This window comes from Natrix helvetica (assembly GCF_964273705.1).
Source record: "Natrix helvetica genome assembly, chromosome: 6".
NCBI classification, from domain to species: Eukaryota; Metazoa; Chordata; class Lepidosauria; order Squamata; family Natricidae; genus Natrix; species Natrix helvetica.
The window spans coordinates 52,584,656-52,602,364 of record NC_138553.1 but is presented as its reverse complement, the minus strand read 5'-3'; the positions used below and the strand labels follow the sequence as shown (position 1 = coordinate 52,602,364).

The window sequence follows — 17,709 nt, the reverse complement described above, 5'->3', positions numbered from 1 at the left end:
GGATGAGAGGGAAGGAGCCCTGGGTCAAGCAGGAGAGTTCCTGCTCTCCACGACCTGCAGGGTGCCCTCTTTTCTTCACTGTTTTTAGCTCTTTTTGGAGCCTTCCAATGGGGAGAACTTGGCGTGGGGGCGCAGTGACCTGCTCCTCATGTCTGATCTTGCCATCACATCAGCTGGAAGCATTTTGTGTTATTGATGCATTCCTGGAAAACAGTTGATTCTGAAGAAGTAATGGAAGAGGGCAGATAAGAAGTAATACATGGAAACTTATTAAGGAGAGATCCAACCTAGATGTAAGGAGAAATTTTCTGACAGTGAGAACAATTAATCAGTGAAATGGCTTGCCTTCAAAAGTTTTGGATGCTCCATCATTGAGGCTTTTAAGAAAAGATTGGACAGCCACTTACCTGGAATTATATAGGGTCTCTTGCTTGATTTGGACTAGAAGATGTCCAAGCTCCCTTCTAGTTCTTTTATTCGGTATTCTGACATCCAGAAATTGTTTTGGAATGTATGAAAGTGAACAAGCTGAAACAATGTAAGAGAGAACATTGTTAATAAGAAAACTAAGTGTTCTACCTATGAGTTTTTGCTTTTTTTGAAATACCTAGTATGTAGTGTGATCTTTAAAGACACACATTGTTCTTATTGCTTATATTAAATCTTTTGTCATTACGGTACTTACCATAAATCATTCCAGAAATCAGATATTCAGACTAATAGAAATGCTGCTTGCTTAAAAACACATTGATACAAAGAGATACTGTACACAATAGATGAAAAAGAAGCTTTTACATATTCTGCTCATAAAGATACACAAATATCTATTTCTTATGGCTTACATATTCTGCCTTTCATCCTTAGATCATCTCTTACATATGACACCAGGAATTAAAAATGTACCATAAATCAGAAGCATGTCTGGGCAAGCAAAGATTTTAGCTGACATTGGAAATAACAACAAGCAGTGTCAGATAAATATCAGGAGACCACTAGACTGAGCTTTTGTTAAACAACCATTTCCTAGTATCATGTTGCCTGATTTCAAAATTAGGGATATCTTCTGAATGACTGATCTCTGATACTGATTGGATCCCTATTTACAAGCTCAGGGTCTTCTAAGTATACTGCCAAATTTAATACTTTCTAGTAAGATTCAGTTTCCTCAATTGCACTTGGAAAGCTACAAGAGTTATTTTAAGCAATACGCTTTATCCAGTGGTGGGATTCAGCCAGTTCGCACCGGTTCAGCTGAAGCGGTTGTTAACTTTTTGCGCAGTTCAGCGAACTGGCTGATCCCACCACTGGCCTATCCAGCTGGTCATTAGGGAGAACTGGTTGTTAAATTACTTGAATTGCATCACTGGCTTTATCTGACCCATTGAATTATGTTTACAATAACGTCAATCTATTAAACTACTAGGACAAAGTTGGTTTGAATAGGCAAACTGAAGAATATGGACTTTAGAAGTTTATTTAACATTCTCAGGAAATAAAAAGCTATGGGTTGAACCATTGGAGAAAATTTGTTCTCTTTTCTGTCTACGGTATATAAGCAAAGAGAAAACCACGAGGGACATGGGTCCAGCACACAAGTGGCAGCACTGAGTCTCCCCAATCCTGTCCATGCCCTCGGGGTCACAGAGTCAAACTCATCCCAGATTGTCTCCTCAAGATTCATCCCCGTCGGCTCGCCCAAATCTACCCAGTCAGAGTCCAAGCCTATCCGGATCTGAGCGATTTTATCCTGCAGATACTGAACAAATTCTTCAGCCTTACCCTGCAAGGGGTCTTCCCCAGTTCCTTTATTTTACTTTACTTAAGAGTCTTCTTTATCCTCACAATAAAGTCTCCACTAATCATAAAGTAGATAATTATAGAACAGTAAGTATCACCACAGTTCTCCAGATGAATGTTCTTTATTTCTCTTATCAGGAATTTTCCCAGGCTTGTAGGTGCATGGTATATTTCCATTCACCAGTAGATGACACCCTCAGCTTAGGTTTCAGTATTGTTTCAAGTCTGATAAATTTATTAATCCAATTTTAGTTCAATTTATGGAGGCAAAGTCGGCTATTCAAATAGATATTTCCAGCATTTTATAATGCCTTTCCAAAAGGAAAATCTTATGCTCCATTATTCTAGTACTCTATTTAATGACAGAATTCTGAAAATATGGATCATTTTCATTTATGAATTTCAATTGCTTTGACTTTGAGCAATATAGCAATCTACAGATCATCTTCATATTGCTCAATTTTCTTTTTGCCCTTTCAAAATTGCAATTTGAATTATGTCAATTGTCCTGCAATTTCAATAAACTTTAGTTGGTGACAATATGGCTTCTTCAGTTGAATTACACTCTCTTAAAAAAGAGTCATATAATAATATCTCTTATCCTACATTATTGTGTAAGCAACAAATGGATTGCAACTTCATTGCCTCAATGATTTCTGTTTACTTGTACCAGCAGAATAGAAGTAATAAGGCAGGCCTCCTTTGAGCCTTGTAATCAGGTCTTCAAAGCTCTCTCATTGGCCCAAACAGGTACACCTGAGTTACACAAAAGACTTTTTGATAATGCTGTTATTACCAAGTAGACAAGGGGTCCTGCAGATATTTTATTTAGATTTTTCTTTTATCCCACCTTAGTTATTTTATAAGATTATTAATATTTATGGGTTATTTGAAGACAGCAAATATACCTAATATTATTTCCTCCTATTTTTCCCCAAATAATTACCCTGTGAGGTGAATTGGGATGAGAGAGGGTGATTGGGCCAAGGTCACCCTCCTGACTTTCAAGCCTAAGGCAGGCCTAGAACTCACAGTCTCCTGCTCTCTAGGCCAGCATATCAACCACTACTGGCTTTCATTAGATGATTAGATATGCTAAACAACAGTGACGTGCGGTGAGATTTATGGCTGGTGAAGCACTGATGTCATCACAATCTTTTTATTAAAATGCCTTTGTAATAACAGGGGGTTTTAATAAAAGGATCCACGCCGTTTTGTCCCATCCTTGCACATTTCGAAGGGGTGGCGGGCAAGAGTGTATCGCAGAAGACCATATGCGGTGATCACCAGTGGCCAACAACAACAAAAATAGAGATTTGGGGAGGAGCAAGGAGCCAAGGAGTTCCTTGTTGTGTTTTCCACAAGGGAGGACAGTTCCTCTGAGGGGTGGGGAAGAGAGGGAGAGAGATGATGATGATGATGATGATGATGATGATGATGATGATGATGACAATTAAGTATTAAAAACCTTTTGAGTTTGACAATATAATATGTTATCCAAAATTATAAATAATCTTATTTTCAGATGCCTAACCCTGAGCTAACATGAAGGGGACCATGGCTCATGCTGACCTGAGTCTAGCGCTGAGGAGTCTCCTGCACAGCGTAGCTCTTCTCCACAGGGCAGCGGAAGGAGTTGCTGTCCCTGCCACCGTGATCCTGGCGTATTTTGCTTGCACAAGCAAGAAAGAGATGAAAGAAAAAAGGGGATAAAGAGAGAGAGATAGAGAGAAATGAAAGAGAGCTGGAAGGTGAGAATGGGAGAGAGGGAAAAGAGAGGGGAACAAATTAGAGAGAGAAGGGGAGAGGGAGAGAGAAATTAAAGGAAGCTGAAGGGAGAGAATGAGAGAGAGAGAAAAGAGAGGGAAACAAATCAGTGCTAAAAGCCACCCCTGTCCTCCCTCCCTTCCTCTCCACAACCTTCCCCCCCGAAAGCTTTTTCCCAAATAATACCAGCAGCCATTTCATCACTAAAGTAGATACATATACACACACGTGCACCCTCCCCACATGCACGCACACCAAACAAAAAAATAAAATAAAATAAAAATGGCAGAAATGGAGAAAGGAGTGAGATCTCCAGAAAATAAAAGAAGCAGGAAGGTGGCTCATCCTGTAAAAAGGGAAATCAATGAACAGATGAAGGTACATCTCTGTGCTCCCCCTTTATTGTCACTGTATCGCAAACGAGAAGGGAAGAAAAAGGGAAGAGTTGAGTCACAGGAAGAACGAGCGCCCTCTACTATGAGGCAGGAGAACTGCGTGCCTCACCTACGTCGGGATTTTTAGGCTTTTAACCCTCGCTTAACTGCTCGAGCGATCATAAAACACCTAAAAAGTCAGACTAGATGAGGCATGCAGTTCTTCTGCCTCATAGTAGAGGGTGCTTTTTCAGAGGCTTTTTTTAAACAGTTAGTCAGTCATTCATGGCAAGGCGGCAGCTAGCTAGCCTCACCTCAGCACTCGCTTTTTCCCTTTTACATTTTTTTTCTTTTCATGATGAGAGCGGTGAGGCTGTGCCTCCCCTGCCTCCCCTGACTGCACGTCACTGCTAAACAATCATCACAATTTTGAATGGCATGTAGAAACTGATTAGAAACTAGTTAGGTTGTTTTGCAAAGAAAGCCAATATTCTCAATTGGCTGGTAATATTTTAAAAGCTTCTTGACAAAACCATTACTACCTGCATTTTTCAAGGCCTTATGAACTTAACATTTATGATATCAATGGTGATTAATACATGTTATATTTATAGGTTTCGTTAAATTTAGTTAATACAGTTGACAAAGCAATGAAGTTTGGAATTTCTGGTGTCAATGATTAAATAATACAAAAAGACAATTGTATTATAGTCTTCCACCTGAGGGCAGTATTGCTTTAGTCAAACTGATAGTTTAAGGCTCAGAAAAGGGATATCCTGAAAGCTGTTAAGACTAAGGCAGTACATTTTGCTATGTTGATAATCATTTGCAAAGCTTCTCCCTCAGCTGCATCTTCAAGAATAAGTGTAACCATAAATCAATAGAAATGTTGGACTTACCTTTATACAAGGCTGTATTCAAAATACATTGTTTTCTGTCTAATGATAATACATGCATGTTAATAGACTGGATTTGGTGGGTCTTGCATGATATTGATGCTGTTCCAATATTTTACTTTTATATATTTGGACACTGTATTTTTCTTATAATTTGCTCATGAAAAATTTACTTTAATACACTAATGATGAGCTTTTGAGCTTTGTGTTTAAATCGCTGCAAAGACAATATTTATCTATGATACGTTATGCATTTTTGTTAGAAAAAAAATCTGGCTGATTCTAAATGTGATCTGCTCCCAACTAAGGCAGAATCATGGCCTTAGCTATGTAATCTTTTACAATGGTAGTTATTCCTGAGGTTGGAATAGGTTGCAGTTTAAAATCCCACATTTTTAAAATATCAATTGCTGCTTAAAAGAACAGATCTGCCCCAAGTTGAGGCAACTGACATCTAACATGTTTTCCTATGACCTGTCCTATAAGCTGAAAACCTACAAGCTGTTTGTGGATAATGGGAGTTGTAATATTTAAATAATATAAAAGCTTCCTAAAAGGGGAATTATCTTTAAGATAATTATCTTAAAGAAACAACAGGATGATTCAAAATGATAAATACAGAAGTGCCCAGATGGAATGGTTAAAAAAAGGAAATACGTCAGTTGCAATGGTGCAATCAAAGCTCCACCTGTATGCACAATGCCCATAAAAACAGGCAGAACTTTCAATACCATTGAAGCAATATTTCTTTTGAATCATACCTCCTACAAATATTTGCATATATTCCAAAACTTTACCAGGCAAGACATGCTTCCACAATACTTCATTGTTCTTCATTTGTTTGTTCTTATTGGGCTAATTTTAATGATGATCAAGACTTCAAACCATCTGAACAATTTACAAAATAGTAGCTTCACCCTATGGTAGGAAGTTACAATATGAGCAGTCTCCTGCAGGAAACGTACTGCAATTGTGAAAAAGAATAGAAACAAGGCATTAAACTTTTTTTAAAAAAGGAAGAAGGTGGGGGGAGCTGGTTGGTAAACACCCTCTAGCCAAAATTTTGAAAAATACCATATGTTCCAGGCCCAGCCTGCTTATGATATTTTGGAATCTCAAGGGCAACTCCAGGTCTAGAAAATTTTGTTCAGTACTGCATTCACACATAACACCAAGCTAGAATGTGTATCTATAGTTATTCCAAACATGCCATTAATGACACTGTGATAATCTTTAGGGTTGTCCATATGCTGTGTATTGATGGGCAGTTTCATGGTCTCTCCTTTGTTATCTTATATTTACCTTAAGTCATATTTGAGCAAAATTAGATGATTTTCAATAAAGGATTTTTCTCTGGACAATATGACATCCTGCTACCGGTATCTCTGCCACAGGAAGAATCCATGAGAAAGTAATTTTTGCATTGTTAGACCATGTTAACATTTTTTGTTTATGATTATAATAGTTTATGTCAGAGTTAAAAGATAATTGTTGTAATTGTTAGAAATTCAGCAACTAATCACATCTATTTTTGGTCAAAAGTTCTTCTTAAATTTATGTCATGCACATGATAAGGGTAAATTTGAATTTACCATACGTTCAGATTACTGCTATAAGAAAAATATGGAATGGTGATTTATAATGTTTAAGATAGGGAGAGTCATATGCTCCTTGGAAAAATACATGGGATGGAGAAGATTGCAGAGCTTGATGGGACAATCATGGAATGGAAGGGTTTGAAGAGAGTTTAGAAATAATCAAGTTCTACCTCCTGCACAGTGCCTAACTCCATTATTTAAGAGGTGGCCATCTATTTACTGTTTAAACACTTCCATCAGAGATTCAATCACTTTTAGAGATAGTATGTTCCATTGTTCAACAGCTCTTACAGTTATGAAAAGTTTTCTTGATGTCTAACTGATTTTTATTCTTTCTGTTCATTCGTATCAAATTCTCAGAGGCTGCCTGGACAAATCCCTGAAGCTTTTTTGGCAAGGTTTTTCAGAAGTGGTTTGCCATTGCCACTTTCCTAGAGCTCAGAGAAAGTGACTGGTTCAAGGTCAACCAGATTTGGGTTGGCTTTGGGCCCAAGGCAGGACTAGAACTCATAGTCTCCCAGTTTCTAGCCTGAGACCTTACCCACTGCACAAAACTGGCTGACAACTGAATCTTATTTTTCATAATTTAAATCCGTTCTTTCTTCTCCTGGAACAATTTTAAAGAATTTTTGCCTATTTCCCTTACATAGTCTGCTCTAGACAAAATGAATCAAAATGGACTTACATGTGCCTGACATAAAATTTTTGAAGATGTGGGTGGCCACTTTTAGAAAGGGTCTTTCTGGCATTCCTACACAATGGTTATGATTGGGACTTCTGGCTGTACTTCTGGCGCCTTCAGAAGCTCAGCTCCATTCCAAGCTCTCCCCATTGGAGGGCTCCAATTGGAGCCATAGCCACCCTGGAGGGGTGGTGAAAGGGGAACCACTTGCAGATCGAGGAGAGCTGCATCCAGTGGTGGGTTCCGGATCCCGTTGCAACCTGTACGATTGCAACGAGGCCCAGCATCCTCCACATGAACATGCGCAGCGCGCGTGTACACGCACGCAGTGCACACATGTGTCCTACCTTCCAGGGATGCCTTCGCGAGCCTCCACGATGCTCCAGCTACTCAGTGGAGCATCGCGCAGGCGCTGTACATGCCATGTGTGGAAGCGCTGAAGAGTTTAAAGACAGGTAAGGATGACAGGCAGGCAAGTGGGCCCTCTGGACCACCATACCAGAACGGTACCTGGTGCTCCGGGCAGGCACTGGTACATCCGTACCAGGGCATTCCACCTGCAACCCACCACTGGCTGCATCTCTCCTCTCTGACTGGGAAAGCCCCCTCATCTGAAGACAATGGCTGCATGAAGCTTGGGACAGCCTGAACACCTAAGACAGTGCAAGAACAGAGAGACAGTGAATGGTTTGCGAACTGAGTGAGAGAATATTTCTTGCTGAAATTTGACTGCAAGAAATCTAAGGGGAAAGTATATTTAGGACTATTTCGAAAAGTAGCATACAAACTCTCTGAAAAAACACCAGAGAATTTAAGAAGATAATTTTTTAAAAAAAGAAATAAATAGAAATTTGGACTCTTCGAAGTTAAAAACTGTGGTATTGAGTAGGCATTTTAAAATGGTGGAATTATAGTCCCAAACTCTTTTTTATTAATACTGCTCATTTACTGGATTTATAATTTAAAATAATTGAAATCAGACTTGTCAACAAAATTTCAGAGAGGCTGAAGCAGACTAAAGTGAGTGAACCATCTGCTGATGAAAGGGGAACTATGCAAACTTGGAAATAATCGTTTAAAAAGACTGAAAATATTTGTTAGACATGTATCTACTCTAAGACCACTGGAGATTTGAATATTAAATAAGAATTTTAGTTAAGAAACCCCTGAATATTACTGAACATATAAAAGTGACTTGAACAGGCATGGATGTCTTTAAATAGGTTTGACTGATTATTGATGAGACATTTAAAATTGTGATCTGGAAGTTCTGTTTTGAATTAATAATTCCTGGACAACTGGCCAAAATACAGACACAATGCAAGATGGAAGTGAGGGAAAGCTAAATGGAATGGAGCTGTTTCAACCAAATTTTTATTTTTTATATTCATTATACACCCCACTGCCAGTGTCTCTCAGACATTGTGTGCAGGTAAATATCATGCACAGTAAAGGAAAATTTCCTAATAGTGCGAGAAGTTGTTAATTGCCTTGCACTCACGAGAAGTTTTTCTTTAATGTGCAAGGTGGAGCAAGTGATTAAAGAGGTGGAGGAACTGTGGGGTGTTGACACAGCTGACTGGAAGATGGGGTGAAGCCTGGGGATGCCAGGGAAGCCTTCAGGACACACACTGCCACAGCACGCCATTAGGGTGAAGCCGGGGAAGCCCCTGGGATGCAGCCCACCACAGCATGCCGTCAGGAGGTGGAGGTGAAGCCGGGGAACCCTCCAGGATGCAGGTCACCACAGCACACCCTAAGCAGGTGGGGGGAATCCTTCAGGAAGCCCAGGGAAGCCTCTGGGATGCACCTCACCACAACATGCCATCAGGATGTGGGGGTGAAGCCGGGGAAGTCTTCAGGATGCACCCTGCACAAGCATGCCGTCGGAAGCTGGGGTGAAGCAAGGGAAGCCCCGGGGATGCCTCAGGAAGCCTCCAGGATGCACCGCACTACAGCACACAATTGGGTGGTGGGGTGAAGCCTGGGAAGCCCCCTGGAAGGTTTGTGCCCATTGTGATCTGTTGTGACCCAGCAGGAGCCGTTGGAGCTGCAACCAGACTCCGACAGTGAGGAGTCTTTTGATTTGGCTCTGGAAGATGTGGAGGACCCTGGATAGGGTTCCGACTCCAAGCAGGGATCAGAGAGGCTGGTTGGCCACCAGGAGGCGCCTGAGGCATGGAGCAGTGGTGAAAGCCAAAGGGAGTATGCTCCTGACATCATGCATTGGAGCAGTGGGGAGGAGACAAGGGAGGTGGTTCTGGATGCCCGGCAATGCAGAGCTAATAAACATAAAGAACAGCTACGCAGTTACAGGAGATAATTGGACCCAGGTGGTTGCAATTAGGCTCCTCTCAAGACTGTATAAAAAGAAATGACTTTGCGCAAACTGTTTGCAGGAATCAACTTATCATTAGAGTTGGAGACGCTCTCAAATCTGTGTCCTACCTCAGCAGGCTGGATTGCTGCCAGGTGTTGTCTGTACTGGATTGCTGCCAAGGTATTGACTATACTGGATTGCTGCCAACAGATTGATTCCTGCCCCAAACGAAGTTCCATTAAGCTGCAATGGAGCAACTACATGCTGAGAATGCCCACTTGGCACAACAGTTGGCGTTGTTGACTGGGCAAGTAGTTCAGCTCCAGGGGTTTGCTAACCCCCCCCCAGCCAAGGAGGAAATGTCCAGTGGCTACTCCAGACAAGTTTGATGGCAAACAATTGATGTTTGCAGTGTTCTTGGCCCAATGCCAGCTGTTTATCAGCTTGAGAGCGGAGGACTTTCCCACCAACCGGACTAAGGTGGGATTTATTATCAGCTTGCTCTTAGGCACAGCAGCTTGTTGGGCTGCTCCATTGCTATCTCAGACAAGCCTTTTGCTGGATGATTTCCAGGGCTTTTGTAACCATCTCAGGCTGATGTATGATGATCCCATTAAGGGGAAAACAGCCACTAGACTACTCAAGTCGCTGCAGCAGGGCCTTGGCTCCTTGCAGGATTATGTCAGCGAATTCCGGCTGCTTAGTCAGGACTCAGCTTGGAATGAGCCAGCCCTCACGGACACTTTTCAGGACGGGCTGTCAGATGACCTGCAGGATGAGCTGGTGAGGGTGGACAAGTCACCAATGTTCAATGCATTGGTCCACTTGTGCCTCTGGATAGATGCCCAGCTGCAGAGGCGGAGGCCTCGCCGCGCGTCCCAGGAGACCACTAGGCTGCCGATCCCTCAGGAGACTACAGTTGCACGGGAGGAGCCCATGGAGTTGGGTTGTGTTTCTACTGTGGAGATCCTGGACACCTGGCTTTGGTTTGCCCCAAAAAGAGAAGGGGGGCTGCGCAGCCTGCAGCCTCCCCCTCATTTCAGGAACAACATGTCAGAAAATGGGCGGAGCCCGATCTGAGGGAGACTTTAGGTTGGGCGGAGGCCGAAATAAAGGTGGACGGGCCTCCACGGCACATGATCTTAGCAGCACACATCCTCTTGTCAGGTAGTCCGCAGGGAATTCTGGCCCATGCCTTGGTCGATTCCGGGGCTACCACGAACTTTATGGATGCGGCGTTTGCTACAAAGTACGACCTCCCTCTGTGTCCAGTGGACCCACCGATGCGTGTCGAGACCATTGATGGCCGGGTGCTTCTGTCTGGGCCTATCAAGGCCGCCACGCAGCCTTTGCACCTGATCCTCGGGTAGCACGAGGAGGCCATTCAATTTTATGTGGCTTCGGTCCTGCATTTCCCCGTGATCCTGGGCTTGGCTTGGTTGCGGGCGCACGATCCTCAGATCTACTGGTCACAGAACATGATCACGTTCCCGTCCCTGCAATATGTCGACCACACCCGGCAGGTCTGTGCAGCCCAGGTACTCAGCTCACCCAAGGTAGCCGTGCCGCTGGGTTTAGCGGAGTTTGCGGATGTCTTCAATGAGCAGGAGGTGGATCAACTGCTGCCGCACCGGCCTTATGACTGGTACCTGATGCAAAACTCCCTTCGGGTCATCTGTACTCCATGTCCGAGCCAGAGTTGGCCGCCTTCCGGGACTTTATAGACAAGAACCTCACCCAGGGTTTTATCCAGCCCTCGTCTTTGCCATTGTCTGCCCCAGTTTTGTTTGTGAAAAAGAAGACGGGGATCTGAGACTTTGCTGTGATTACCATCACCTGAATTCCATCATGGTGCGTAACTGTTACCCACTGCCCCTGATTCCTGAGTTGTTGGAGTGGCTCCGGGAGGCGATGGTGTTCACAAAACTATCACTCAATTCCTGTTTAGTTTTAAGTTCCCCCTTTTCATTTAAAATATCTTTATATCTATTAATATTCTCCATATCAATAACATTTGGATAAATCAGTGCCTCCATTGTGGAGAGCCAGACTGGTATTTTCAAATAGTGTTGTTCTTTAATTTTCTCCTAATATTTTTCTAATAATAGTGCATTACTAATATAATGTCTTTGGAAATAGTTATGTATTTTGTTTTTTCCATACCATAAAAAGCATGCCAACCCAGTTGGAGATCATGTCCCTCCAAGGTCAATGGTCTTTTGTGCCTCAAACCAATCCATTCTTTCACCCAAGTAAGTATCAAAACCTGGTAGTACAATTCCCAATGTGGCAGCCCAAAATCCCCTCTATTTTTAGAATCTTGCAACATTTTCAAACTTACCCTTGCTTTTTTCCCTTGCCAAATATATTTTAATATTGTTTTGTTTAATTCTTCAAAGTATTTTTCCAGTTTTATTGGTATTGTTTGAAATAAATATAGTACACTTGGCAAAATATTCATTTTTATAGTAGCTATTCTTCCCATCAATGACAATTGCAGATCTTTCCACTTCATCAAATCCGTTTTACTTTATTGTGCCAATTTATAATAATTATCTTTTTAAATAAATATACACCTTGCTGTTAGTTGAATTCCTAAATATTTAACTTTCTTGACTATCTGTGTGCCTATCTTCCTTTTCGGTTCTTTTTTCTATGTATCTGTAATATTTTTAATTAATATTTTGGTTTTTTCTTTATTTATTTTCAGTCCTGCAACTTTACTATATTCTTCTATTTTTTAAATTAGTTTAAGTCCAGTTTCTTGTGGATCTTCCAGGATAAAAACCAAGTCATCTGTGAACTCCTGTAACTTGTATTTTTCCTTTTTTTTATTTCCATACCTTTAATTTCTATATCTTGCCTAATATTTCTATGTAATATTTCCAATGTCAATATGAATAGTAAAGGGAATAATGGACATCCTTGTCTTGTGTTTTTTTTTATATTAAAATTCTCTGTCATATCTCCATTTACCATCCCATTTGCCATTTGCTTGTGGTATATTGCCTTAATAAATCTCCCATCAAAGTCCATAAATTTTAGTTGTAACAACATAAATTGCCAGTTTACATTATCAAATGCTTTCTGGACATCTAGAAAAATCAACACCATTTGTTTTTCAGGATGTGCTTCATAATATTCCAATGTATTTAAAATCATTCTCATATTGTTTTTAATCTGTCTCTTAGGCAGGAAGCCATTTTGATCTGGATGTATAAATTCATTTAAAAACCATTTTAGCCTCTCTTTTATTATTGAAGCATATATTTTATAATCAGCATTCAATAAGGATATGGGTCTATAATTTTTTATCTACATTAAATCTGAATCTTCATTCTGAATAAGAGTAAAGTTTGCTTCCATCCACGAATTTGATACCTTTGCATCAAACAATACTTCATTATAGACTTCCAACATTAATGGGCCTAGAGTATCATGTAAATATTTATAAAATTCTGCCAGTAGCCCATCTGGTCCTGGTGTTTTGTTCTTCTTTTACCTCTTAATCACTTCTGACCATTCCATCATTGATATTCATTCATTTAACATAGCTTTCACTGTTTCAGGTATTTTAGGTAATTCCACTTTTTCCAAATATTGTTTAATTTTCTCTTCTGGGACTTTCTTCTGCTCATACAGCTTTTCATAAGAATTGGATTATTACTTTTTTATCCTCATTTTGGTAATATAGAGTTCCTTTCTCAACTACCAATCTATGTATCAATTTCCTCTCTTTCTCTGTTTCCTATTTATATGCCAACCATCTTCCTGGTTTATTCATATTTTCAAAGAGATTCCGTTTAGAATTTTTAAATTTTTTTATACCAGTTCTTCTTTATTTTTTATTAGTTCCATTTGATTCTTTTTTTGTTCTTTCTGTAATTCTAATTCCAGGCTTTTGTGTTCTTCTTGTACTCTTTTGATTTTGTTTCTTTTTGTTATTCCCCCCCCCCCCATATAGGTTATAGCTAATCCTCAAATATATGCCTTAGCAGTGCCCCATACATTTTTTAGTGAAGTTTCTTCTTTCCTATTCTCTTTGGGAAAAAAGTCCATTTCTCTTTCCATAGTTTGTATAAATTCCTTATCTTTTAATATTGATTGATTCAATGTCCATCTCCATTTACTCTTTTGTCCATTCCGTTTAATTCTCATTGGGTTATTAGGTGCTTGCTTCTATTTCTATTTCTTGCACATTTGACTTTAAGTCTGGTGACATCCATATCACATCTATTCTTGACCAAGACATATGTCTATTTGAATAAAATGAGTATTGGTTTCTCTTAGGATTTATCTCTCTCCATATATCTTGAATACCTATTTTTTCTGCCACTTTAAAGAAGGTCTTTGGAAGTGTTTTTCTAGATTTTTTTTACTTCCTTTACTGCTTTTATAATCAAATTCTGCATCTACAATTGCATTAAATTCTCCTACCACACAGATATTTTCAGATTTCAATTCTGTAATTTTCTTATGTAATTTTTTCCTTCATGTCTTCAAAAATTTTGTTGTAGCTTCTTGAAGTGTTTGGAGCATTAATTTCAATTCTGCTTGCATTGTGTTCATTTTTTCCTGCTGCAACATGCTATTCAAAGATCTTTCACTTATTGGACTAGATGCTGCTGATACTGATGCAGATGCATTTTCTGCCTATATATATATATATATATATATATATATATATATATATATATATATATATATATGTGTGTGTGTGTGTGTGTGTGTGTGTGTGTGTGTGTGTGTGTGTCATATTTGTACTGATAAATAAATAAAGGGAGACTAGGATAGATCTATTTCGAGCTAATTAGCTCTCATCAGCTAGCCATACCCTTACTGGGATTTGAACCCGGGCTGTATATATCTTAGGCAGGAGTTTTAGCCACTAAGCCACGGGCTCTGTTCCTTATCAGTTGAGCCAGGGAAATAGGTATGTATTTGTGTTACAACCCCTGGTATGACTAAATATGGGAGGAAAGTCACTACTCCCTCTTTCTGTCCTTCGGCTTATCACAGAAGACCATGCAGGCAGAAAACCATATTTTTATTTTTAATGTTGTCTTTTTATATTTGTGTTATATTTGTACTGATAAATAAATAAAGGGAGACTAGGATAGATCTATTTCAAGCTAATTAGCTCTCATCAGCTAGCCATACCCTTACTGGGATTTGAACCCGGGCTGTATATATCTTAGGCAGGAGTTTTAGCCACTAAGCCACGGGCTCTGTTCCTTATCAGTTGAGCCAGGGAAATAGGTATGTATTTGTGTTACAACCCCTGGTATGACTAAATATGGGAGGAAGGTCACTACTCCCTCTTTCTGTCCTTCGGCTTATCACAGAAGACCATGCAGGCAGAAAACCATATTTTTATTTTTAATGTTGTCTTTTTATATTTGTATTATATTTGTACTGATAAATAAATAAAGGGAGACTAGGATAGATCTATTTCGAGCTAATTAGCTCTCATCAGCTAGCCATACCCTATTTCCCTGGCTCAACTGATAAGGAACAGAGCCCGTGGCTTAGTGGCTAAAACTCCTGCCTAAGATATATACAGCCCGGGTTCAAATCCCAGTAAGGGTATGGCTTTTTTTTTAAGCCCACAGCTTGAAGATGGCAGGTGTGATCCTGCTGAAACGTTGCAAAGACAATCTCAACCTTACATGGGAAAAGACCCGAATACAACAAAACCAGCATATATATATATATATATATATATATGTGTGTGTGTGTGTGTGTGTGTGTGTGTGTGTGTGTGTGTTAGTTACAACCCCTGGTATGCCCAAATATGGGAGGAAGCTCATTACTCCCTCTTTCTGTCCTTCGGCTCATTACAGAAAACCATCCAAGCAGAAATGGATCTGTACTAGTCTCCCTTTATTTATTTATCAGCACAAATACAACACAAATATAAAAAGGCAACATTAAAAATAAAAATATGGTTTTCTGCCTGGATGATTTTCTGTAATGAGCCTAAGGACAGAAGGAGGGAGTAGTGAGCTTCCTCCCATATTTGGGTATACCAGGGGTTGTAACACAATGTATACCTATTTCCCTGGCTCAGCTGATAAAGGAGGAGAGCCTGTGGCTTAGTGGCTAAGACTCCTGCCTAATATGTAATACAGCCCACGTTCAAATCCCAGTAAGGGTATGGCTAGCTGATGAGAGCTAAATAGCTTGAAATGGATCTATATTAGTCTCCCTTTATTTATTTATCAGCACAAATACAACACACACATATATATACAACAATACAACAAAACCAGCATACCCACACACATGAAAATCTACGAAAACATACATACATACATACATACATACATACATACATACATATTTGTGTTGTATTTGTGCTGATAAATAAATAAAGGGAGACTAGTATAGATCTATTTATCTATTTACAACCAGGGGTTGTAACACAAATACATACCTATTTCCCTGGCTCAACTGATAAGGAGGCGAGCCTGTGGCTTAGTGGCTAAGACTCCTGCCTAAGATATAATACAGCCCAGGTTCAAATCCCAGTAAGGGTATGGCTAGCTGATGAGAGCTAATTAGCTCGAAATAGATCTATACTAGTCTCCCTTTATTTATTTATCAGTACAAATACAACATTATATATATATAATGTATATATCAGTACAAATACAACATTATATATATAGAATATATATATATATATTCATAGATTTTCATGGGTGTAGGTATGCTGGTTTTGTTGTATTCGGGTCTTTAAACACTTTAAGACCACAGCCTGAAGATGGCGAGTGAGCTCCCCCTGAAACGTTGCAAAGACAATCTCAATCTTACACGGGAAAAGACCCAAATACAACAAAACCAGCATATATAATAAATAAATAAATAAATAAATAAATAAATATTCTCAGAAATGTTGTGCAGCCTTAAAAGTATGGATCAAATAAATATTAGAATAGAATAACAGAGTTGGGAGGGATCTTGAAGGCCTTCTAGTCCAACCCCCTGCTTAGGCAGGAAAACCTATACCATTTCAGACAAATGGTTATCCAACATCTTCTTAAAAACTTCCAGTGTTGGAGCATTCACAACTTCTGGAGGCAAGTTGTTCCACTCATTAATTGTTCTAACTGCCAGAAATTTTATCCTTAGTTTTAAATTGTTTCTCTCCTTCATTAGTTTCCACCCATTGCTTCTTGTCCTACCCTCAGGTGCTTTGGCGAATAGCTTGAATCCCTCTTCTCTGTGGCAGCCCCTTAGATATTGGAACACTGCTATCATGTCTCCCCTAGTCCAGCTTGGCCCTGTGGCAACTATATGAACAAGATTTATTCGAGGTCAGACCTGCTGCTGCTGCGAGAGTCCCCCCTCTCACATGAATCATATAACTATAAACCAAAAATAGCAATAATACAGGGGTTAGTGCACTTGAGATTATGATTTTATTTTATTTCAAAATGACTGGTTTAGTTCAGTGTAATATTTATTTTGCAGCTGTCTTTCGCAGTACTCTTGTCAAATTTGGATACTGTCCCCTTTGTAAATAAATTACTAGTCTACGTGGACAGATCATCTATCTAGAATCTCTAATCTGTGCTCTCCAAGCAGAAATTAGGTGCCCAATTCAGCCATTCCATTCTATTGAGCTGCCACCTTATCAGCCCACTCATGGTGAGTTTAAATTCTTTTTAGAGCCTCTTCTGTAGGTGTGGCCTGTTTTGTGGGAGTCGCTTGGGAGTCATATGACTGGGTGGGAGTGGTTTGGCAGTCATGTGACAGGATGGGTATGGCCAACTTGGAAAATGTGGTGAAGCTCACTTAACGATGCTCTTGCTTAGCAACCAAAATTTTGGGCTCAATTGTGGTCATAGGTTCTCTTTCTCTTTCTTTCTTTCTTTCTTTCTTTCTTTCTTTCTTTCTTTCTTTCTCTTTCTTTCTTTCTACCTTTCTTTCTCTTTCCTTTTTTCTTTCTCTTTCTTTCTCTCTCTTTCTTTCTATCTTTGTCTCTCTCTTTTTCTCTCACACTCCTTCCATTCCTTCCTTCCTTTCTTGTGTGTATCTCTCCCACTTTCTTTCTTTCTCTCTTCCCTCCCTACTTCCTTCCTTCTTTCTCTCTCTCTTTCATTCTTTCTTTCTCTGTCTCTCTCTCTCTCTCTCTCTTTCTTTCTTTCTTTCCCACTTTCTCTTTCTTTCTAAATCACTCTAAGGTTTGATGAAAGCAGTCACAAGTTTAGGGTGAAATAAGTCTTTCTCCAAAACCTAAACCAGGATTTCAACAAAAACCTCTAGGTCA

The 17,709-nt window shown here is 39.8% G+C and overlaps 1 protein-coding gene across 1 annotated transcript in view; it reads left to right on the top strand.

Annotated features, from left to right (window-relative positions):
• Positions 1-3,319: 3,319 nt before the first annotated feature.
• SLC38A4 (solute carrier family 38 member 4) overlaps positions 3,320-17,709 on the top strand; it is a 248,378-nt gene continuing 233,988 nt past the window's right edge. The window contains exon 1 of the mRNA XM_081958398.1: positions 3,320-3,461. Coding sequence (XP_081814524.1) covers positions 3,343-3,461 — 119 coding nt within the window. The 5' untranslated portion in view covers positions 3,320-3,342. The remainder of the gene's footprint in view (positions 3,462-17,709) is intronic.